Genomic DNA, 26,069 nt, shown 5'->3' on the forward strand with positions numbered 1-26,069 from the left:
AGGTCAAACTTCAAGGTCAAAAGTCCAAACACCTTGGTATCACATGAAAGGTCTTGCCATAAAAATCTATATATACAACATATGACAGCCCTACCTTAGATAGTTCAGTAGAATATTTAATATATCACATTTTCTTAAAAGTAGGTCAAACTCCAAGGTCACCATGTTATGTCACATGGAATATATATATGACATACATGTATATCTGACATATGAAAGCCCTACCATTTCCTATTTAGATGTTAAAAGTAATGTTTGAATTTGAAATTTGAGTCAAACTCCTAGGCCAAGATCAAAGGTCATGTATGACATGTACATGTAAGACTTATGAAAGCCAGTTCAGGCAATATTGAATTGGATTATGTTTTCTTTAAGTACGTCAAACTCCAAGGTCAAGAGGCCACATGGAATGCGCATATGAAATATGAAAGCCCCATCACTACCACTTTAAAAGTTATGAGCATGCAAGGTTGAAGTTTCAGACAGACAGACAGGACAACATATGCTTTGGATTTGATTTAGTGTGGCCCTGTTACTTTTGAAAAGAATTTGTTTAAATTTTTTTTAAATTATTTTCCTGTATATTCCCTTATAAAATGTTGATCCCCTATTGTGACCCCCCCCCCCCCCCCCCCTTACCCTGGGGACCTTGATATGAATAAACTTGAATCTACTCTATGTCAGGAAGCTTTCATATCTATAGAATTTCCAAATTTCTAGCCCAGCGGTTCTTGAAAAATATTTAAAAGACTTTATCCATTATAACAGCATGTAAAACTTTCTTCCCTTATTGTGACCCCATCATACCAAAAAGGCCATTGAATCTACTGTCAGGTAGCTCTCATGTAAATTTTCACTTTTCTGGTGAAGTGCTTCTTGAGAAGTTTCTTTTAAAGATTCCCCCTATACATTTGCATGTTAAATTTTGATCCCCTATTGTGGACCCACCCTACCCCTGGGGACCATGATTTAAGCAAACTGAAATCTACTCTATGTCATGTAAATTTTAAATTTTCTTGCCCAGTGAGTCTTAAAGCATTTTCCTCATGTCAACATGTAAAACTTTGATCCCCTTTTGTGGCCCCACCCTACCCAAGAGGGCCATGATTTGTAAAAACTTGAATCTGCCCTGTCAAGAAGTTTTCATGTAAATTTCTTTCACTTTTCTAGCCCAGTGGTTCTTGAGAAAATTTTTCCTATACATAAGAATGTGAAAATTTGATCCCCTATTGCAGCCTCACCCGACTCTCAGGGACCACGGTGTGAACAAATTTGAATCTACTCATTGTAAGGAATCTTTCACATATATTTCCACTTTTCTGGTCCAGTGGTTCTAGAGAAGATTTTTTTTTTAACATTTTCTAAATATATTTGCATGTAAATCTTTGATCTCCTATTGTGGCCCCAACTTACCCCCAGAGGTCATGATTTGACCAAACCCGAATTTACTCTTAGGTCAGGAACCTTTCATGTATGTTTCCACTTTTCTGGCCTAATTAAGGGTTCTTGAGATTAAAGATTTTTGCATGTCCCACCCTATTTTTGCCTTTCCTTGATTATCTTTCTTTTGTAGGGAGCATGACCCTTCATTTGAACAAACTGGAATCCCCATCATCTAAAGATGCTTTGTGCCAAGTTTGGTTGAAATCGGCCCAGTGGTTCTGGAGAAGAAGATGAAATATGTGAAAAGTTAACACCGACAATAGACGCCAGACAAATTTTGATGAGAAAAGTTTGGTGAGCTAAAAAATATATTTAAAAAAAGCTTTAACATTAAAAGTATGAAAGGAATCAGGTTGAACAAAGCAGTGATCAAAGTTTTGCAGACAATTCAGTGTATATGTGACAGTAAGAAACTTCTCAGAAGTTACCATATGATGGTGCCTGGATCTGACTCTGACCTTAAATTACATGTGAACAATTTTCTTCTTCAACAATCATGTATTGAAAAATTTATCTCTGAGTTTCTAATCCAAAGACTTCCTCTTACCCTATGATGAGAATTTCATAATACACATCAAAAAGCCAAAGACTTCCTCTTACCCTATGATGGGAATTCCATAATACACATCAACAAGAGGCCCAAGGGCCTAGAATCGCTCTTCTGATAAATTGTACAACCCCACCATTTCTATTCTTAGCCTCTTAGTATTCTAAATCTTTAGTTAAATCCTAAGAATTCAAAAAAAGTAGGTCAATGTGACCTATTTTGAGAACCCAAGAAATATCAACTGACAATTAAAGTTTGATGATTTTAAGTCAATTAGTATCTGAATATTGAAATATAGCTGTCAAATTCCAATCGTAGGTCATGGTGACCTACTTTTTGGTCAGCGAACTCCGAACATGCAAGACCCATCAACTGACAAAGTTTGATGACTGTAGGTCAAATAGTATCTGAAATGTATAAATATAGCCGTCAAATTTCAAAAGTAGGTCAAGGTGACCTATTTTTTTCATCAACACCCTTCAAATATGCAAGACCCAACAACTGACCAAGTTTGATGACTGTAGGTCAAATAGTATCTGAAATATATAAATATAGCCGTCAAATTTCAAAAGTAGGTCAAGGTGACCTATTTTTTTCGTCAACACCCTTCAAACATGCAAGACCCAACAACTGACCAAGTTTGATGACTGTAGGTCAAATAGTATCTGAATTATATAAATATAGCCGTCCAATTCCAAAAGTAGGTCAAGGTGACCTACTTTTTGTCAACACCCTTTGAACATGCAAGACGCATCAACTGACAAAGTTTGATGACTGTAGGTCAAATAGTATCTGAAATATATAAATATAGGTGTCCAATTCCAAAAGTAGGTCAAGTTGACCTACTTTTTGGTCGAAACCCTTCGAACATGCAAGACCCATCAACTGACAAAGTTTGATGACTACTTTTTGGTCGACACACTCCGTTGACTCAAGATGCATCAACTGTCAAAGTTTGATTATTGTAGGTCAATTAGTGACTGAAATATATAAATATAACTGTCAAATGCCAAAAGTAGGTCACAGTGACCTACTTTTTGGTCAATACACTCCGAAGACTCAAGATGCATCAACTGACAAAGTTTGATGATTGTAGGTCAAATAGTGTCTGAAATATAGTAATTTAGCTGTCAAATACCAAAAGTAGGTCACGGTGACCTACTTTTTGGTTGACACAAACCGAAGACTGAAGACGCATCAACTGACAAAGTTTGATGATCCTAGGTTTTACAGTGCCCAAAATATGCATCTAAAATTGAAAATGTGAAATTTGAATATCTGCAAAATTCAAAAAGTAGGTCACTGTGACCTACTTTTTTATAAATATGTTTCAAGGCCTCAAGATGCATCAACTTACAAGATTTGATGATTCTAAACCTCTCGGTATTTGAAATAACAACTTAAAATATATCTAAAAATGATAAGCCATAAAATTCAGAAAGTAGGTCACGGTGACCTATTTTTCAGTTGACGCATTTCAAGGTCCCATGATCCACCAACTGACAAGTTTTGATGATCATAGGCTTCAAAGTGTCCAAGATATGCATCAAAATTAATTTTAAAATAAATACCTGCAAAATTCAAAAAGTAGGTCACCGTGACCTACTTTTGAGACAACTTGACACAAGGTCCTAAGATGCATCAACTGTCAAAATTTGATGATCCTAGTCCTTATAATGACTAAAATATCTAAGATTTAAGGAATTTAAAAAAAATTTAAATTTAGGTCAACTTTGAAGTGACCTTGAGACCACGACCTTTGCCCCAGGGTAATGCCTTGAACAATTTTTAATCTACAACATATCCTCATCCTTATGTGTAAGTTTGGTGATAATCTGCCCTGTGGTTCTTGAGAAGATTTTTTAGCAACCACTACCTTTGTTTGTATTTTCCTGATTATCTCCCCTTGTTAAAGGGTCACATCCCTCTATTTAGTATGTATGAAAGCCCTTGGGCCAATGATACCCTGTAACAAATTTGAAAAAAATTGGCCAAGGGGTTCTTGAGTTATAACCCTTTTTCTAAAAAGTTTACACACACCGCACAAATGGCCATAGCATTAGCTCTTTGAGCCTTTGGCTCAGAAGAGCTAAAAAGCCAACATGATGATCTGGGTATATAACATGCCATCTAGTTCAATGTTGTTTGGCAACTGCACTTAACATATGACAAACAACATAAAATTTGAGACAGATGTGATTTTGCAAAGAATTCTACACACATGTATCAAATAGCACAAGAAATCAACCTGATGCAAGCGTCAAAGATATTAGGCCGAAGAAGATGAAAATAAATTATTCCATTTTTTTTAAGGATCAGACCACATTGATGATACGCATTTTGTACATCCCTTTAGGATGAAGATTGTGACTTCATACTTAAATATTAAGATATCTTCCTTATCATAGTAAGCAAAATTAGTTACTAAGAACAATTCTATGCAAAAGGCTAATGATTTTAAAAGGCATAATTTATCTATACATGTATATGTGTCTGAAGATTTCAATCGTATGGACTCAACTCGTTCCCTTTTCACCTCAAGACCACTTGAATATATTACTAGTTGCGTGAATCTGTAAAATGGTCCTGAATCCACAAACACATTACATCATTTTCGTATTTCATGAATGCATATTAGATTTAAATTAATAAATAAAATAAACTGAACCTGAGACAAACGCTGAGTACAAATTGACAACTCTTATAATGTTTATTACATATTTATGTTAATACGCTTGGTTTATTTCTAGAGATTATACAACTTAAAGGCTTATATTAACGATAATTTCAATCACCAGTTAAGTAAGCATTACATTAATTTTGGAAAAATGTATACATATAAAAAAAATTCACATAAATCTCGCTGATATGAAAACATTAAATTCGGCAGAAATGCTTGTACATGCAGAGTTTGAAAACCCCTATCAGAACAGTTTGCTCTCCTGTGTGTCTTGTAATTCAATTTTCAAAAGATTGTCATTTCAACTTTGGTGAACCAAAACAACAAATAAAAAATTCCCACCTCTATCTACTTCTCGGTGCATAATAGTATTTGTATAGTGAATATCACACTTTAAAAATATATACATATTTCTAAAAGAGAGAGAGAGAGAGAGAAAGAGAGAGAGAGAATGAAATCAAATTGTCAAATTATTTTAAAACAGAGATGAAGAGCAGCTTCTCCAATATACTAGATGAGAAGCCACTCAAAAAAAGAAGAGTTGTCAGTGAATTAACGTACGGCGAACCAGCGTATCTCCGAAAACACTGACGAGACCTGAAAGTTAGAGGTAGAAAACTAGCATCTGTATATGATATCTACAAGTTTGTCAATTTGTGAGACACATTACACTGTGTCATTGCCATTAACTGATAATAAACATCTGCAAATGAAATGCTAGAATAAATATCAATTCAACTTTAATCTACAAATTAACATTCAGTAGTTCATATGATATATGTTACTGTCTGATACCAAATCAAAATTCTTGAAGAAAACCTCAATCAAATCATACATGTAAATAGAAAACCTCACTACACATACTTACAAAACACTCACAATTAGTATCATGTATATAAATATGAGTAGACATTCTCGACATCTAAATCTCATGCCATTCTTGAATCATACAAATAGAAAACCTCACTACACATACTTACAAAACTCTCACAGTTAGTATTATGAATATTAATATGAGTAGACATTCTCGACATTTAAATCTCATGCCTTGAATTAGATAGCTTTCCACATGTTTGACATACACATTTGGTTCACTGACATCACGATTTGGGTAAACAGACATCAAAATCTAAATGACCAAACTTTGGTACCATTGCTAAGCTGAGACAGCTCAATACTGATTGGACACTTAAAGACACTGGCTACAAACAAATTTCTCTACCTCCTTTGGAACAGTTCCAATTTTTACAGTTTTTGACAAAATTGAGCCATGTTTTAAAGTTTCCTTACTGTAAAGCGTTTATTGATACCCATCAACCACTGTGATGCATCTACAGCAATTTTTTGATCAATGTGTTTAAAGAGTCCCAGCGATTACAGAGTATATCTATATAGGAAATATCCAGTAAACACTAATAATTTGATCGATTTGACTTAATTCAGATTGTATTAATGTTGCTATTTTGAAATGTTTTGCTTATTGATTGACATTTTGTACAGGAATATTTGAAATGTTTTGCTTATTGATTGACATTTTGCTTATTGATTGACATTTTGCTTATTGATTGACATTTTGTACACTCAGGAATATTTGAAATGTTTTGCTTATTGATTGACATTTTGCTTATTGATTGACATTTTGTACATGAATATTTGAAATGTTTTGCTTATTGATTCACATTTTGTACAGGAATATTTGAAAACAGAGAAGATTGATTTGTTTGTAGCGAGAGTCTTTAATGAAGGATGTAGTCTTTTTGCATTTCATTCCTTTCACTTACTAACTATTGGAATGATGAAGAATCTATAATTCATGGTAGGGGGGATCTGTTACCCTGTGTGCTTTTAGTAGATAAGTTGGGATAAGCTGAACAACAGTTTTTTTTATAACTTGAGCAAACCCTCTTGTATGATAGGTGGTCCAAAAATAATGTCATTTGCATTGCTTTTCTATGCTTGGTCATTCTAATTTGCTCTGGCCTTTAAAATACTTTCTGTCTGAATACATCTTTTGAGCTGATCAAACCACTTTTGGAAGCACAGTTCACACACTTCAATGGCAACACTATTCAGATACTGATAAACGGCAGATCCAAAGGCATTTCTCAAAGTGTATCTCTTTCCTGATATATAACATTTTAAGTTTGGGGCCAAATCTGGTGAATATGAAGGACGTGCGAGGACTGTAACCTTGGACTTCAAAAATTTAGTTGCAATGTGTGCCTTTTGAAGATTTGAAGGACAGAGCAAGTAGACATTTGTAGCATAGGAAAAGTGATGCAAGTGACATTTTTGGAACAGTAAGTTTTTTAAAAAAACCTGTCCACTTTCATGAACCTTATCATTACTTTTTATAAAAACCTGTCCACTTTCATGAACCTTATCATTACTTTTTATAAAAACCTGTCCACTTTCATGAACCTTATCATTACTTTTTATAAAACCTGTCCACTTTCATGAACCTTATCATTACTTTTTATAAAACCTGTCCACTTTCATGAACCTTATCATTACTTTTTATAAAACCTGTCCACTTTCATGAACCTTATCATTACTTTTTATAAAAACTGTCCACTTTCATGAACCTTATCATTACTTTTTATAAAACCTGTCCACTTTCATGAACCTTATCATTACTTTTTATAAAACCTGTCCACTTTCATGAACCTTATCATTACTTTTTATAAAACCTGTCCACTTTCATGAACCTTATCATTACTTTTTATAAAACCTGTCCACTTTCATGAACCTTATCATTACTTTTTATAAAACCTGTCCACTTTCATGAACCTTATCATTACTTTTTATAAAACCTGTCCACTTTCATGAACCTTATCATTACTTTTTATAAAACCTGTCCACTTTCATGAACCTTATCATTACTTTTTATAAAAACTGTCCACTTTCATGAACCTTATCATTACTTTTTATAAAAACTGTCCACTTTCATGAACCTTATCATTACTTTTTATAAAACCTGTCCACTTTCATGAACCTTATCATTACTTTTTATAAAACCTGTCCACTTTCATGAACCTTATCATTACTTTTTATAAAACCTGTCCACTTTCATGAACCTTATCATTACTTTTTATAAAACCTGTCCACTTTCATGAACCTTATCATTACTTTTTAAAAAAACCTGTCCACTTTCATGAACCTTATCATTACTTTTTATAAAACCTGTCCACTTTCATGAACCTTATCATTACTTTTTATAAAACCTGTCCACTTTCATGAACCTTATCATTACTTTTTATAAAACCTGTCCACTTTCATGAACCTTATCATTACTTTTTATAAAACCTGTCCACTTTCATGAACCTTATCATTACTTTTTAAAAAAACCTGTCCACTTTCATGAACCTTATCATTACTTTTTAAAAAAACCTGTCCACTTTCATGAACCTTATCATTACTTTTTATATATTTTTGAAAACCTGGTACAGGGTACATGTTTTCATTTTTCTCAAAAAAGTAAGAAAATATCATTGGTGTTAACAGTAATATTACGTAAAATAAAATTCCTTACTACTTGATGAAATAATTCTAGATTTCCTCTTTGCTCAAGTTGCTATAAATACCAAGTTCCCCATAATTTTGCGACAAGCACCATTTGCCAAATTGAGATCACTCGCTTTTATTATCATATTGCTGAAATACATGTAAAAATGCTTGATCAACACGCAGGGCTGCATTCACCAGTACGTGTAATATTACTAAATTTTATTTTATTTTATTTGAATGCTATGAAAGAAGACCACATCCTTGAATAGACAGCTGTTTACAGCTTCTAAATTCAAATTTAGTCTCCAAAATTAAATCTAAAATCTATGTTGGTCGATGTTTTGTGCTCAAGTTAGACCGTTTTACAGCACATTGAATACTTGCCCTCCTCATGGGTGGGGTTGTAACCAAGATGAGATTTTTCGATGGGACCATAAAGACCCATAACAAAGCTGTTCCTGTGCCTAGCAGGGTCAAGGTAAACTACAATAAACTCAAACCATCACTTGTCGGTCAAGATATACTCACTAAACCACTGATTGGTCAAAGAAAACTATCTAAAAATCACTAATTAGTGAAGATAAACTGCAACAATCTGAACACCTCACTGAACACATCAGGGATTGGTCAAGGTAAGCTATGAAACGATCTCTGATTTGTCAAATAAGCTACAACAAACTGAAATCATGATTGGATCTATAGCAAAAACTGCATCTACTGTACATGTATTTCAACACCAAATCATGCCTTTAATCCACTCATTTGAATAATCTAAATGCATGTAATATTTCATTTTCAAAGTAATACACATTAATATCTAATTATTGTTATTTTATGTTTATTGCAATGAAAAACCAGTAATGTGATAAAACTGTGTTTACACGGATCATTGTAATATCTACAAATTATAACCCTCCCCCCACAAGCCCCGAGATAAGGTCAATGCAAATGTTGTCTATTCAATCATATAATGGTTTATCAGTGGTTTAATTTACTAGTGACCGCTGCGGTGGTCTAGAGGTAGAGCGTTCGCCCACATGCAGAAGGCCAAGGTTCGAATCCTGGCCGTGACAGACCTAAGTTGTTAAAACAGGTTGTGACAGTTCCATCGCCAAATGCTCAGCATCAGGTGTGAATGTCAAGGGTTCTCGGAGATGACCTTAGAAACCGTTGTCCCATGTCACAGTAGGTGTGGCATGCTAAAGAACCCTCACTGCTCAATGGTCGTAAGCACTGAGCAAAGGCCTAAATTTGAAGCCCTTCACCATTCTTGCTGACGTCTCCATATGAGTGAAAGATTCTCGAGAGGGACGTTAAACAAGATACAATCAATCAATTTACTAGTGTTTAACATCAAAGTCAGAAATGATTTAATATACTCAGGGTGGATATTGGCTCATATTACCCCCTCCCCCTTCCCCCACTTGCAATTTTCCTTTTATCTAAAAAGGTTTAGTAGTCTTGTAAGCCATACTTTATTCATTAAAATGAAAGAAAAATACCCTCTCTTGTTATGTCGAATTATTCAATAACATTTCTGTATTTACCACATTGCTTCTTTTGTCTGCCATTTTGATAAACAAAAAATATAAAAATCACAAATTGTTTAGAGTAAATATTTAAAAAATAAATAAATAAATAAAAATGTGAAATGTGGTCAATACTCAACAATAAAAGACCAATCACAAATTATTTGTGTACAGTGTAAATAGGGCTATGTATTTATCTATATCATTCTATTCTTATTGTTTAAACACTAACAATTTAAAACAAAGTCCTTATCTAGGCAAGTTTTTAATTCAGATATGACACCATATTTGACATTTAATGCATACTTCCGGTTTGAATATTGCCAATTCCGTTATTGAAAAAAAATACTGTGATGAATTATCATAGGATTTCATAATTTTATACCGCCTCTATCGCATACCCCTATAATCTGCATGTGGTGATTTGAAATAGGAAGTTGTAGTCTACCCACCATTGTAGTGTCTGAAAATGCTAATCAAGTGTCTTAGAAAGGTTTAATCAAACTTACAGTGTATGTTAGGGACAAGAAAAGAAATCAGTTAGGTGATTTACATACAATATTGTACAGAATATCAAAGTGAAGTAACTTTAGTGTAACATAAACATACATCCTGAAATAAACATTACTATTGAGAGAGTCTGACTATTGACTAGTCTGAACTTACTGGCAGATCTTTTGGAGTTGTTTGACATTCCAGAGTTCATGGTCAGATTTATCCACTTGCCCTGTAACAAGTCTGAGGGGATTCCCCCTGATTGCGAAAGTCCCAAAGTGTCCTGTTTCTGAGTCTCATCTGGAACAGCTACAAAAACCAGACACTACAATTATAACTCGTGAAACAAAATGGGCAGAGACTCATGGATAGAGATCAAAACTATCACTCCCGTATTACTATTGATCACTGATGATACTTGAACAAAATACCTCAATCTTATTTCAGTGGATGAAAAAATATACATCATTTCTTTTTGAAATAGATAATACCTTCCATAAAACAAATTCTACTGTAATTCTCAACAAATCACAAGTTTTTTAGCATATTAGGATATCATCCAACCTCACGTGATACATTATTGTTTATGATGATGTACATGTTAATTAGAGTTTAGTGAAGTACATGTACTTATCCTTAAATGGTACATCCTGCCTATGACGATCTATCAACAACCGAATGGTACAGCTTTGTCTAAAGTGATCTATCAACAACCGAATGGTACAGCTTTGTCTAAAGTGATCTATCAACAACCGAATGGTACAGCTTTGTCTAAAGTGATCTATCAACAACCAAATGGTACAGCTTTGTCTAAAGTGATCTATCAACAACCGAATGGTACAGCTTTGCCTAAAGTGATCTATCAACAACCGAATGGTACAGCTTTGTCTACAATAATGCACCTACCTCCAAATGGTACAGCTTTGTCAACAGTTATGTACTTTTTGTCAGTAAACAGCAGTCTCCAGAATTTGACCATAGTGTTGATATCTTCTCTCAGCTCTGATCCCCTCTGGGAGGGGTACATCAAAGGACCTCTGATGAGATTAAAATTAAATCTGGTTATCTTGTGTTACTGAATATAGCCTAAACATTTTTTTTCTTCAGAGAGTTAGAAAACCTTTAATTTGTTTCAAAGAATGAATTTAATATGTTTCATATACTAAATGTGAAAATTACCATGAGCCTAAAGTTAACTGGTATTGTGAGAGAGGAAGGGGCGAGTACTTACGCAAAGTAGTCCAGGGCTGCAGCATATATCCTCTCTCTCAGTACACTTTTACTGGTAGTATTAGGAAGGAAGGAGCCTTGTAATAACTGTAACCCCATACTTAGCAATCTATAAAGACAAGAAATAAATATAACAACATCCAACATGCATGGTTGTACCAATACTAGTAATGCTGACTAGTCTTTGTTTTTCCAGGGTGCTCTTCTTTCACATGTGTTTGAGACATAGAATAGGAATATAAGAAGAGAAGCAGAAGAACTCCAGAGGAGAGGTTAAATCAATCAGAAGATCTCCAGAAGAGAGGTCAAATCAATCAGAAGATCTTCAGAAGAGAGGTCAAATCAATCAGAAGATCTCCAGAAGAGAGGTCAAATCAATCAGAAGAGAGGTCAAATCAATCAGAAGGTCTCCAGAAGAGAGGTCAAATCAATCAGAAGAGAGGTTAAATCAATCAGAAGGTCTCCAGAAGAGAGGTCAAATCAATCAGAAGAGAGGTCAAATCAATCAGAAGAGAGGTTAAATCAATCAGAAGGTCTCCAGAAGAGAGGTCAAATCAATCAGAAGAGAGGTCAAATCAATCAGAAGAGAGGTCAAATCAATCAGAAGAGAGGTTAAATCAATCAGAAGATCTCCAGAAGAGAGGTCAAATCAATCAGAAGAGAGGTCAAATCAATCAGAAGGTCTCCAGAAGAGAGGTCAAATCAATCAGAAGATCTCCAGAAGAGAGGTCAAATCAATCAGAAAAGAGGTCAAATCAATCAGAAGAACTCCAGAAGAGAGGTCAAATCAATCAGAAGATCTCCAGAAGAGAGGTCAAATCAATCGGAAGATCTCCAGAAGAGAGGTAAAATCAATCAGAAGATCTCCAGAAAAGAGGTCAAATCAATCAGAAGAGAGGTCAAATCAATCAGAAGAGAGGTCAAATCAATCAGAAGAACTCCAGAAGTGAGGTCAAATCAATCAGAAGAACTCCAGAAGAGAGGTCAAATCAATCAGAAGAACTCCAGAAGAGAGATCAAATCAATCAGATGATCTCCAGAAGAGAGGTCAAATCAATCAGAAGAGAGGTCAAATCAATCAGAACTCCAGAAGAGAGGTCAAATCAATCAGAAGAGAGGTCAAATCAATCAGATGATCTCCAGAAGAGAGGTCAAATCAATCAGAAAGACATTGCATCTTCACCCATATGTGGCACCTGATAGATTAACTAAGGCTCAGTCGTAAAGTCTCTGGGTGCTAGAAATCATTAAGCTTGCATCCATAGTAACCTACATGTAGGTGATGGGAAATGGACAGAATCCTCCTGCCCACTAAGAAAGATACTCCAGTTTGGGTCCTATAGCTTTTGGGTGCAAGGAAAGATGTGGAAGTCTCTGACCTATAATAATTAACAAAGACTTGCTGACAAGTTAGCAGAGAATACTGACCTGTTAGGCTTCTGTTAAACATACCTGAGCCTGGGTCCTATAGCCTCTGGGTGCCGGGATATAGGTGGGGGGTCTTCTACCGACACTGATAGACAAGGACTTGCTGAGAAGTTAGCAAAGAATACTGACCTGTTAGGCTTCTGTTAAACATACCTGAGCCTGGGTCCTATAGCCTCTGGGTGTCGGGATATAGGTGGGGGTCTTCTACCGACACTGATAGACAAGGACTTGCTGAGAAGACTGGAGAGGATGTTGACTTGATCTTCATTGCTGTAACGAGCCACCTCCACTCTCTCCAACAAAAACTACAACAAACACTGGCTGAGGTCAATGATTTTATTCAAATTCCTCATTTTTTTCTCCCTCTCTTTAATTTTTGAGGTGAGTACTACAATCACTTTCATGATTATGCAGTTTTACCTTGGTCCAAATATGGTGAGGTTTGGCAAAAGGGGGGTCAGGACTGAGAACCTCATTTTCTGCTTTGGCAAGTGGGTCAGGTTTCTTTCTGTCCTCCTCAAATATCCCCATCTTACTGTCAACAGTTAACTGCCAAGCTGCTGCCATCTCACACAGGAACTGAAAATAAACAAACACACACAAAATACATACATCCATTCATTAATAAACCAACACATACAAAATACATACATCCATTCATTAATAAACCAACACATACAAAATAAATACATCCATCCATTAATAAACCAACACATACAAAATACATACATCCATTCATTAGTGTCACATTTTATGTCCAAACTACTTTCCCTAGTTTTAACCTTGTACAAAAGAATTAAATGTATATAATTTTATTTCCAACTTGCTTCCATACAGGTAAAGTTAATGATGTTCACCAGGTCTAAATTTAGATACCTGTGTATATATTCACTTGAAATACCAGTTGCGAGTTAGTTTGGGCGAAGCAGGCAAGGTGTGCACAGACATAGTTGTCACCCAGCGTTTTGTATATTGAAAACTTCACCTAATTTCTCTTATAAACCAGATTGTCGTCGCTTCACTTCTGAGGTAAGTTTATCTTTATTCAATATATTTAGTAAATACCGTAATGCATTGCAAACAGCTTTGCCATTTTCTCTTATCCTATAACTTTATAGTAAAAGTAATCTCAAGTTTGCGTATTGTACATGTAATATTGTTTCACACGTCATAATGCACCAGTAGTGAGTATATTATATCAAAGTAATAAGTAAATATGGGTATAGTCTAGTCAATCTAGCTCAAAAATGAGCAAAACCTCAAACTAATTGCAACAGAAATGAAATTTTGATTATTCATTCAAGAAAACACATGCAAACAACATATTAAAAATTGGCTTTTGTATTTCCATGGGAAAATTGGAATTTTGGGGTAAAAGCATGTGTTTTTTCATGAAAATCGCTAAAAACTGGAAATTGAAGAAAATGTCCATTTTATGTAACATACAGTAAAAATAAGTTTCATATCTCAAATTTCAACCTGGAAATGTTTGATTAATTTTTTTACAGCAGAATATATTCTTTCCTTGATTGTAATTTTTGGGTAAAATCTTGCTTTTTTGAATATAATTGTTAAAGATTGAAATTTTAAGAAGAAAACCCATATTTTGTCATACATTTGAGTCTACCAATAAAATATTGAAGTTAGGATTTATCTTAAAAACTGCTCAACAAGTAAGATATATAGATTATTGGCAATATTTATGAAAAATACCATTTTAGGTAGGAAAACCAACCTTTTTCTAAAACAAAAATAGTGAAAAACTGGAAATGATAGGAAATGACTGTTTTATAGAAGAGATGACATTGATCTTATAAATTTAAGAATAAAATGTCCAAATGCACAACTAAACTTTTCTGCACCAAAATTTATTTTCCCTTGCCGAATTTTGGGCTGAAATCTTCATTTCCCAACAAAAATCGTTAAAAACTGGATTTTGGAAGAAAATACTTTTTCCTGTCCATTAGGCATATATGAGTTACCACATGAAGATTTATACATTAAAATAAACTGTTAACACAAAACAAGTGCCCCTTCAAAAATGGTCTGTAAAAGATGACCTACATTTTTGCAGTTACTCCCCTTACATCGGAAGTTGGAGGCGCGCTTACCATTCCGGTCCCAGTCCTATGTTTCACATAAATACATGTAGTATTTTAAAACAAACAGTGTATAGTAAAGCTTACGTTACCAAATTTTTATTAAGCTGAGTTTTAACAGTTTGTACTACATCTATGACGAAACAAGGTTCAGTTTCTACGATTTTATAAAGAAATCTTTAATATGTGCACTTCGTCAAGTTCTAGAGTTTGGGGAAAGAGGGGGGGGGGGGGTTATAGCCGTATTTGATGTTTAGTTCTATCCAAATTATTGTGCAATTAATACCGAGAATTTCAGGAGTAATCTGTTTTAAAAACAATGGACACATAGAATTAAAAGCAAAATGAATCAGGCACGCAGCATCGTAAAAAAAAGGGGGGGGGGGGGCTGTGAAGATAATTTCACAATATTGCAATAATTATATAAGTGATCATTTGAGTAATTGCAGTACAGTTCAGTCCATGTTTTTACAAGTACAACGGCTAGTGTCACAATTTGCCTTGCATTTACAGCGAAAAACGTTCAAAAGTTTATCTGGCGCGACTTGTAATTTAGTTATAACGGATACAAGAATTGCTGAAAGCAGTGATAAGCCCCAATTCGAAGGATCCAAATTTATCATTTCTTTAGTCCACTCTATGACTTAAAAAATTCTTGCAGTGCTCCTTTTCTGCAGCTGTAGTTAGTAGTTAGTGGCAATGACTGAACTTATAAAAATGATATTGTGTTAGACAATTCTTCACATAGCAAATCTCCTATAAGTGTCTCTACGGTATTCCATCGTACAAAGTCGATATGACATAGACACCAGAATATATCTTTTTCTCTATGAAATCCTCATATAGGAAGGTGAAGATAACGAACAGTGATCCATCTCGTAACTCCTATAAGCAATACAAAATAGAGAGGTGGGCAAACACGGACCCCTGGATATACCAGAAGTGGGATCAGATGCCTATGGGCTATAAGGAGTAAGCACCCCCTGTTGAACGGTTACACCCGCCGTGAGCTCTATATCTTATTAAGGCAAACGGAGTTACCCTTATTCAATATCATTGTGCCAAAAACGGCCTAACAATCTATATGAAACAAGTCAGACAGATTTGACCCAATGATAGGTTGTATTGGCAAAGTAGATTGTTATAACGACCATATAATTCACGAAATGCTGACTTTAAACGAAACAGTTGAAACCCCTTCACCATCAACTTGTTTGTCAGTAGCCTGCCTCCATTTAAAAACTAATCATATACAGAATTTTTTCGCGATTTGTCTACATTTTGACTATACAGGACCTGTTCCGATGCCGAACATTCTTGACGTTGTGTCGCATCCTGTGAATGCATGTAGAAAGGGAAAGGATTGACAAACTTCGTTTCCTAAAAAGACGTCTGGTTTTAACGATATTCTTCACTTACATTAGGGGCAAGATCAAAAATTCAATGTCTCACAAAAAACTAAGTTCACATAGTTTTCACCAAGAACCCCCCCCCCTTTTAAAACTTAATATGACAAATGTTGAAACTAATCGAATAACAAGAAAAGAAACGTACGATTATAAATAACACTCTGTATACCTTTTCTACTGTTTATTCACAAATGAAAGTGTACATTAAATCTATTAAATGTTCATTAATATGTTTTAAATATTATGTGGTATTCAACAGTCGCTTGTCTTTTTCCTTTTTCTACTAAAGTGTAATCAATGTCGGATGACAGAAACTTGTGGGAGTTTTTATTCCCCTCTCCCTAACTAATTGAATTTAAATTTTCATCCGACATTGTTTTCGTCCCTTAGGGCAGTTATGTTTATTTCGGAGTTCGTTGCTATTTCTGTGCTTTATATATAGACATTTCAAACACAATATGCATTTTGTATGATCCTCTAAAATTTACGATAAATAAATATCGTGTGCCAGCGTGGAGAGAATTCCATCGTCATCGAACACAAGTGTTGTCTTGAATAGATGGCCGGGCGGTCTAGCGCGCTGTTTGCATGCTGCTGGGAGATATGGTTTCGCAGGTCGTGAGCCCAAGACTAATTAAAAAGAGTAACTACTCGATTTTACATCAAATCATGATACTATGCGCAAGTGTTTACTTACATTGATTTTTATTATTTATATTATCAATGTTTTATTATCATTATTATTACCCATGAATGACTCCCCAAACCTGAATTTGAAAAAGAAAAGCAAAAATACTTTACTTACTTAGTTTTATAAAAGTTTTTAATACAAAACGCTTGCTCAAATGATGAAGATACAAAATAACTGAAACTTTTAACCCGAATGGCTTTCCATACTTTCTTTTTTAACAACCGTAATTCCCCCTTGTAAATTGACACTAATTCTTTAAGATTTCATTTATAATTGATTATTCATAACTTCTAAAGTAAATATTGTGTTTTATAATTAAAATTAATTCAGTAGAGGGTCAAACAAAATGTTTTGAAGCTTTATTCGCGAAAGTTCCCTGGGAATGGAAGTCGGCAAAGAATATGAGATGCTGAGCAATATTGTATGTATATAGAAGGTCTTAAAATCACCTTTTTAATACAACTGTTAAGCTGTTTAATCGCGTTTTTTATTACATGCACTTTAGATCGTTGTGTATAACTTTATTCCGATGACTGTCACAGTTAAGTTACTCCCCTTTACGTGTACGGCGTGCCGTAAACACCACAAAATATCGATGGTTTACTAAAATATTTAAGTCTAAATTTTAAATATTTCCCATTGTCCGATTTTTTGTATGTTGTTAATCACGCTTTTGTTTATTAAATTCCATCGAGTTTGTTTCTGTTGCAATTACTTTGAGGTGATTTGCTAGATTGACTAGACTAGTAGAACTTTATGCTCATAGAGTAGTAGTAAAGTTACATATGCGTAACGTTTTGTATGTGTAGTACAGTGTACAGTGTATATACGTTGTATAGCAAAATATGTGATGTATACAGAAGTAGTGGTAAATGTAAAACCACAGTATTAACGTTATAATGGATTTATCAAGTGTACAGTATGAAGTTTACGTAAATAGTAAACTGTTGTGTAACGATACAGTATGTATTCTTGAAATGACATTTATATTATAGGTCCAAGGTACAAGTATACCAAAGGGCGTCATTTCGATACAGGAAACATTGTCATACGTTTCTATACACCTCTGCCCGCCAAAGACCGGGAAAACAAGAACTACATTGTACACAACTGGTTCACAAGGACTTGGGGATATCGAAGCAGAAACGAACTCTGGTTTCATTCATCATTCATTTCGGTGAACTGTAATAACAGATGTAATATGTATATATGTAAAGTGAAGAAAAAAATATAGTGTAAAGTACTGTGAAGTTTGTCATTTCTTTTTTATTTATTTGAAGAAGAACTCGGACAATCTGTGACAATTAATAAACCAACACATACAAAATACATACATCCATTCATTAATAAACCAACACATACAAAATACATACATCCATTCATTAATAAACCAACACATACAAAATACATACATCCATTCATTAATAAACCAACACATACAAAATACATACATCCATCCATTTATAAACCAACACATACAAAATACATACATCCATTCATTAATAAACCAACACATACAAAATACATCCATCCATCCATTAATAAACAAACACATACAAAATACATACATCCATCCATTAATAAACCAACACACACAAAATACATACATCCATTCGTATTAAGCTTTGCTGTCCACAGCAATTATTAATCCCCTACTGACAAATCTGGAGGATGCTATGGGTTTCTATTTTGTCTGTCCACCAGTCAGGCTGTCCCATTTAGTCCCCAATCCCCATATTCACTGGCCTTTTTCTCATTTGAACAAGAGGTTCATGACCCATATTTCTCATCTAAGCATATTTTCTTCAGCTTTGACCTACGTAGATTTTCAATGTTCAAGAAAGATTTGGACTTTTCTGTTTCAGAGGTACTCGAGATTATTTTTCAAACATTAACCCCATCAATACGATTTTTAATAATCTCCCCTTGGCAGGGGCATGGTCCTTTATTTATTAAATCAGAATACCCTTTATCAAAGACAGTTTTGTGTTAAGTTTGGTTGAAGTTGGATAAGAGGTTCTTGAACAGTTGAAATTGTGAAAAGTTTAGGCCAGGGATACAGACATTGAACAAAAGTTTATCCGAAAAAATTTCAACCCGGGTGAGCTAAAAGTTCATTTTCTTACACACGGATACACTGTGCCAAAAGCAATTGAAAAAGGTTAAAAGGTTATGGAGAGGTTGAAAATGAGACATACCAAAAACCTCAAGTGAGATAAATGAGGTCCTCCCTATTATGATCTATCTCTTGTTTTTTATCTTATTGATGAATCTTTACCTCAATACTGGAATCAGGACGAGCTGCTAAAAGCCACTCCCAGCATGCAACACCTGCCTCCATTGTTCTGTTAGAAAAGTTACGAACAGGGGCCCAGCACATCGAGTGGAGCAACTGTTTGTTTATATCTGCAAAAGAATGGACACTCCAATTTTCATTTATTGTAAATTACAGCGTATGTTAATTCAACATAATACATGTACATGTATATTACACACTTTACAAGTGAATTACCTTTTAAAATGTAATTTAAGTATATATTCATCGATCTTAATTTTTCATGGAGGTGGTGAAATAGGGAACTATTAGGTACACACTAAAACGAGAATGACTGAACAAAATACTCTCACCTGGTAAGCTAACTAGGAAGGCACACACTCTGAACATGCTGGGAATGATCTTCTCATCCTCTGAAAATATGTCAATGTTGTACATGTAGAAAATACCAGTACATTTATCCACAGAATAATGGTACAGAAGACTAATGATTACAGTACGCATTTCCATGGCAGTAAATAACACATACTTTTTAATTGTTTACAAATGCTGTATTTTTCAGACAATAAGTCGCTACTTTTTCTCTCTGAGGAGCCGACTGTGGCCAATAGAAAGGCCATTCATGGGTTTAAATCTTTACAAGATTCTTTTGGCTTGAATAGAGCTTGACATTATACATGTACAGTGTATGTGTTTGTTTTATGTGCATAACATTGTCACTGACAAGGCATCAAATAAAGTGAAAGAAAGCAGAAAATACTCTATGTAGACTGAAATCAATACCACAAGTTCACAGACAAGACTCATAATTTGGACTAGGTCATTTTACTCTCTCTGAAAAATGACCAGTGTTAAAACACAACTGGTTGTCAAAACATGCACTATATACACAAGTTTTAATACAGGTCACTTTGACATGGTCTGAAGTTTCTTCCAAAACTTAGGCTAAAAATGAGGACAGCAACCAAAATAAGGGAATGGCCAATCGTCCAAAAAATACCGTACAAATAATTATTTGCATAACACAATTTCAGAGTTCGAATATAGGTTCTTCACCCTTCCCAAACCTGGAAATGATTGTCTGGTCTCTGATATCATACCTTTACTCTTTAGCGATGCCTCTAGCTTGTCATACAGTAACTTGGATAGCTCAAGATCAGAACATAGTGACTTCATGCCAGACACCTACAAGCAGCAGCAGTGTATATTGTAATCTTCCTACACATGAGCTTTGGTGTTTTGGAAACATATCAAAAGTTAAAATTTGAATTATGTTCTACATGATTTTAAGATCCTCCTCACCTCCCCTGTATATCGACTTCGTAAGCTGAAGTTGGCCATGAAGCTGGAACTGTCAGTTGTAACACATTTAGGTCTTCTATCAAGCGTAGCTGTCTGTAAATATACATTTCCACTATAATGTTTCCACAGTATATGTTTACATGTATACTGTACATGTGATTCATTTATAAAACTAAAATCAAAGAGAGTACAATGCTTAATGAACAGCACGTATGTGGAAACAATCCCCCTCCTCCATCTCCCTACTGGTGTCCAATTCTTTTCCCTCCCACTACTGGTGTCCAATTCTTTTCCCTCCCACTACTGGTGTCCAATTCTTTTCCCTCCCACTACTGGTGTCTCTTTCTTTTCCCTCCCACTACTGGTGTCCCTTTCTTTTCCCTCCCACTACTGGTGTCAAATTCTTCTCCCTCCCATTACTAGTGTCCATTTCTTTTCCCTCCCACTACTGGTGTCCCTTTCTTTTCCCTCCCACTACTGGTGTCTCTTTCTTTTCCCTCCCACTACTGGTGTCATTTCTTTTCCCTCCCACTACTGGTGTCTCTTTTCCCTCCCACTACTGGTGTCCCTTTCTTTTCCCTCCCACTACTGGTGTCAAATTCTTCTCCCTCCCATTACTAGTGTCCATTTCTTTTCCCTCCCACTATTGGTTTCCAATTCTATCCTTTTCCCCTCACATATTGGACTCTAAATCCTCTCTTCCCTAAACCAATTTGTGTTTAACTGCACTCTCCACCTCTTCCTATCAGAGTCCAATTGCACCCCCACCTTCTAACCATAGGTGTCCAATTTCATTCTCCATCCTCCCCCTATAGGTGTCCAATTGCATTCTCCACCCTCCCTCTATTGATGTTCAACTGCACTATCCACACTTCACTATTGATTTCCAACTGCACTCTCTACCCTTTCCCCATCTATGTCCATTCCACACTCTTTCCTCTCCCTATTAAGAATTCAATTGCTATCCCCTCCCGCCTGTGCTGGAGTATAATTCCATACTTCCCCTACCCCTGTTGGTGGCTAATTCCACTCTCCACCCTCTCTTTTTTGATTTCTAATCACACTCTTTGCCCTCCACTATCTATGTCCAAAGTCCCATCTCCTCTCCTCCACTTTCGATGTAGACTCCTACCACTCCCAATGACGCTAAATACCACTCTCTTGCACATAAATTCTGAACTCTTGTTACCAACAACTCTCAAATATTAACTGTTATCTCTAGTATACTGCTGGCAAACATTTGAACAAATATAACAAATATGAACATTCACCCCAAGTGGTTTTGAGCTGGCATTGTATCCGGCAAAGCTAAGCACACTCTGTGTCGCTAGAGCCAGGCCACTGTGTTGGAACAGACCCTGGGTGGTGTTCTCCATTTTCAACAGGTACTCAATCAGGTGTGACCTAGTTGTGTTTGGGGCCCACTTCATAGCTTCCTGGAGAATCTGCTGGCTTCTGGCTGCAAAGTCTTTCACAGTGCACTGAAAACAAAATCAACATTTTGATAAAAGCTGTAACAATAAATTGTCTGTTCTGCTTTAATAGGTACATGTACGTGCATTTGTGGAACATGTTGCTAAAACCAGGATGTATTTACTACAAAATCCAAAAGTAATTACTAATTCAATGGTTTCCAATCAGTGATATAAAAAATTTTCCCTTCCAATCTGAAGATAATTTTTTACTCCGTAAAATGTCAACAAAAAGATTTGGCAAACAAATCCAAGACTAAGTTGTTCCAGGGAGGGGCATATGGTGATGTGATGGTGTATGTGTGTACGTGTTGTTGGGTGGGTGATGTGACGGTGTGTGTGTATGTGTTGTTGGGTGGGTGATGTGACGGTGTGTGTGTGTGTTGTTGGGTGGGTGATGTGACGGTGTGTTTGCACGTGTTGTTGGGTGGGTGATGTGACGGTGTGTGTATGTGTTGTTGGGTGGGTGATGTGACGGTGTGTTTGCACGTGTTGTTGGGTGGGTGATGTGACAGTGTGTGTGTACGTGTTGTTGGGTGGGTGATGTGACGGTGTATGTATTGTTGGGTGGGTGATGTGACGGTGTGTGTGTATATGTGTTGTTGGGTGGGTGATGTGACAGTGTGTGTGTACGTGTTGTTGGGTGGGTGATGTGACGGTGTGTGTGTGTATGTGTTGTTAGGTGGGTGATGTGACGGTGTGTGTGTATGTGTTGTTGGGTGGGTGATGTGACGGTGTGTGTGTACGTGTTGTTGGGTGGGTGATGTGACGGTGTGTGTGTGTGTGTATGTGTTGTTGGGTGGGTGATGTGACGGTGTGTGTGTGTGTATGTGTTGTTGGGTGGGTGATGTGACGGTGTGTGTGTATGTGTTGTTGGGTGGGTGATGTGACGGTGTGTGTGTACGTGTTGTTGGGTGGGTGATGTGACAGTGTGTGTGCACGTGTTGTTGGGTGGGTGATGTGACGGTGTGTGTGTATGTGTTGTTGGGTGGGTGATGTGACGGTATGTGTGTACGTGTTGTTGGGTGGGTGATGTGACGGTGTGTGTGTGTGTGTGTGTGTATGTGTTGTTGGGTGGGTGATGTGACGGTGTGTGTGTGTGTATGTGTTGTTGGGTGGGTGATGTGACGGTGTGTGTGTGTGTATGTGTTGTTGGGTGGGTGATGTGACGGTGTGTGTGTATGTGTTGTTGGGTGGGTGATGTGACGGTATGTGTGTACGTGTTGTTGGGTGGGTGATGTGACGGTGTGTGTGCACGTGTTGTTGGGTGGGTGATGTGACGGTGTGTGTATGTATTGTTGGGTGGGTGATGTGACGGTGTGTGTGTATGTGTTGTTGGGTGGGTGATGTGACGGTGTGTGTATGTATTGTTTAGTGGGTGATGTGACGGTGTGTGTGTATGTGTTGTTGGGTGGGTGATGTGACGGTGTGTGTGTGTGTGTGTACGTGTTGTTGGTTTTAATTTCATTCTGTCTTTAAAATCCTTTGTATCATGCTGCATGTTTTGTACAATATTTTTAAACAAAAACCTTGAAAAACAATTGTGAATGAATCTAATACAATAGAATGAGTATTTTAATGTAGATTTTTCTACTATTTTTCATTCAGAGGACAAGTGTATCAAATATAAGTAATGTAGTACACTGTACACGTATATCACACATGTAGGGAAGATTGATCTCAACATATCCAGTAAATACATGGATTTTGAAATTCAAAAAGAAAATAAGTGATTAAGTGTTGGATCTTGTCATTATACTGCATTTGTGTATCTTCAAACATTTATATGAATTAAGGACTGTAGACTATTTTTGCAACAGTGTGACTGCATCAAGACAGAAGGACAGATGTACTTTCAAAGATTACCAAAATAGGGAACCCTTAGGACATTATTGTGAAAGACCTCCGATGAGACATTACCTCCAAAATTTTGCTGCAGTATGTTTTGTAATAAATAATCATCACTGAAAAAAAAACCTCTTGAAATGATTCAAGAAAGTTTACACTCTTTCTGTAATACACCCTGATAGTTGGACATATGGACAAAACACTATGTGATATCTCTCTGTGTACCCCATGCTCTGTGGGTGACATGAAAAATTCCTACAAGTAACTCTTCCAGTTAGTATTACACACCTCCCTGTCTGTCAAGTTGTCTGGTACTCTCAGCGTAAAAGTCGTATCTGGAACCCGAAACTCGGGAGCCTTCTGGTTGGGATCCTGGAACAAAAATTCATGTTTATGTATAAATGGCTGACTAATTTCATCATTTTGTCAATGAACAAATTCAAGGAGATTTTAAAAAATTCTTACCATTTGTAAAGAACGTGAAAGAAGCTGTATCAAATCCAACATTGTTTTTAACATTGCACCACTCCACAAAATGTGGGGAAATCTGAAATTATTTAAAGGGAAACTTAAATTTTTTAAAAATTTACTAAACCTAATCTTTTTGTTGACTGCACTTATCAACCATTGCATGTATGATGTATGTGTACTACCGTATATGTGGTATTCTTAGAGAGACACAAATTTAATGATTTTCCCATAAATTATGGGTATATACAGGAATATACATGTAGCATATATTCAGCAAAAACTATATAATTCCAAGAAAGTTCGCTATCACCTTCAATATGGAATAAATATTAGTGATATTTAATTTTAGCGATCTCAACACTGTCACTAATAATGCCAAAATTAAATCCTCGCTAAAATTTCTACTTACATGTATACAGGATACATGTAAAAACTAAACAGTCCCATTAAAACTTCTATATCCACTTTATCATAAAAAAGATCTCCCCAAATATCTTAATAACAAGAGGCCCATGGGCCACATCGCTCACCTGAGTCACCTTGGTCCATATCAGAAGATTTTCCATATCTATTTGCATGTAAAACCGTAGTCCCTATTATGGCCCCAAACCTACCCCTGGAGGCCATGGTTTTTGCAAACTTGAATCTACACTATGTCAGAAAGCTTTCATGTAAATGTGAACTTCTTTGGCCCAATGGTTCTTGAGAAGAAGTTTTTAAAAGATTTTTCCTATAAATTTGTATGTAAAACTTTAATGCCCCCCTTGAGGCCCCATCCAATCCCCGGGGTCCATGATTTTAACAAACTTGAATCTGCACTATATCAACAAACAAACAAAAAACCGAAAAAAACAAAACAAACAAAAAAACCAACTTTGACCCCCTATTGTGGCCCCATCCGATCCCCGGGGGCCATGATTTTAACAATTTAGAATCTGTACTATATCAGGAAGCTTTCATATGAATCTCAGCTTTTCTGGCTCAATGGTTCTTGGGAAGAAGATTTTTCCTATATATTTGTATGTAAAACTTTGACCCCCTATTGTGGCCCCATCCGACCCCCGGGGGCCATGATTTTAACAATTTAGAATCTGTACTATATCAGGAAGCTTTCATATAAATCTCAGCTTTTCTGGCTCAGTGGTTCTTGAGAAAAAGATTTTTCCTATATATTTGTATGTAAAACTTTGATCCCCTATTGTGGCCCCATCCTACCCCAGGGGGCCATGATTTTAACAATTTAGAATCTGCATTATATAAGGAAGCTTTCATATAAATCTCAGCTTTTCTGGCTCAGTGGTTCTTGAGAAGAAGATTTTTAAAGATTTTCCCTATATATTTGTATGTAAAACTTTGATCCCCTATTGTGGCCCCATCCGACCCCCCGGGGGCCATGATTTTAACAATTTAGAATCTGCACTACGTAATAAAGCTTATCTATAAATTTCATCTTTTCTGGCCCAGTGGTTCTTGAGAAGAAGATTTTTTAATGACCCTACCCTATTTTTACCTTTTCTTGATTATCTCCCCTTGGAAGGTGGCCTGGCCCTTTATTTTAACAATTTAGAATTCCCTTTACCTAAGGATGTTTTGTGCCAACTTTGGTTGAAATTGGCCCAGTGGTTGTTGAGAAGAAGTTGAAA

The 26,069-nt window shown here is 35.9% G+C and overlaps 1 protein-coding gene across 8 annotated transcripts in view; it reads right to left on the reverse strand.

The window, feature by feature from the left end:
• LOC125672585 (phosphatidylinositol 4-kinase alpha-like) overlaps nt 1-26,069 on the reverse strand; it is an 88,559-nt gene that overhangs the window by 25,529 nt on the left and 36,961 nt on the right. For 5 of the 8 annotated variants that reach the window (XR_008802867.1, XM_056164777.1, XM_056164765.1 and 2 more), the window contains 13 exons: nt 24,421-24,502; nt 24,244-24,327; nt 21,907-22,116; nt 20,636-20,728; nt 20,434-20,518; nt 19,687-19,746; nt 19,337-19,464; nt 13,280-13,438; nt 13,013-13,164; nt 11,433-11,540; nt 11,108-11,238; nt 10,373-10,510; nt 5,232-5,267 (listed from right to left, as the gene is read on the reverse strand). Coding sequence is in view for 6 of the 8 variants with exons in the window: in XM_056164777.1 (XP_056020752.1) it covers nt 5,232-5,267; nt 10,373-10,510; nt 11,108-11,238; nt 11,433-11,540; nt 13,013-13,164; nt 13,280-13,438; nt 19,337-19,464; nt 19,687-19,746; nt 20,434-20,518; nt 20,636-20,728; nt 21,907-22,116; nt 24,244-24,327; nt 24,421-24,502 (1,466 nt within the window). In the remaining 2 variants the exon portion in view is untranslated. The remainder of the gene's footprint in view (nt 1-5,231; nt 5,268-10,372; nt 10,511-11,107; nt 11,239-11,432; nt 11,541-13,012; nt 13,165-13,279; nt 13,439-19,336; nt 19,465-19,686; nt 19,747-20,433; nt 20,519-20,635; nt 20,729-21,906; nt 22,117-24,243; nt 24,328-24,420; nt 24,503-26,069) is intronic. The other 3 variants (XR_008802870.1, XM_056164780.1, XM_056164767.1) reach the window with 1 other exon arrangement.

Source organism: Ostrea edulis, chromosome 1, assembly GCF_947568905.1.
Source record: "Ostrea edulis chromosome 1, xbOstEdul1.1, whole genome shotgun sequence".
In the NCBI taxonomy this organism is placed as follows: domain Eukaryota; kingdom Metazoa; phylum Mollusca; class Bivalvia; order Ostreida; family Ostreidae; genus Ostrea; species Ostrea edulis.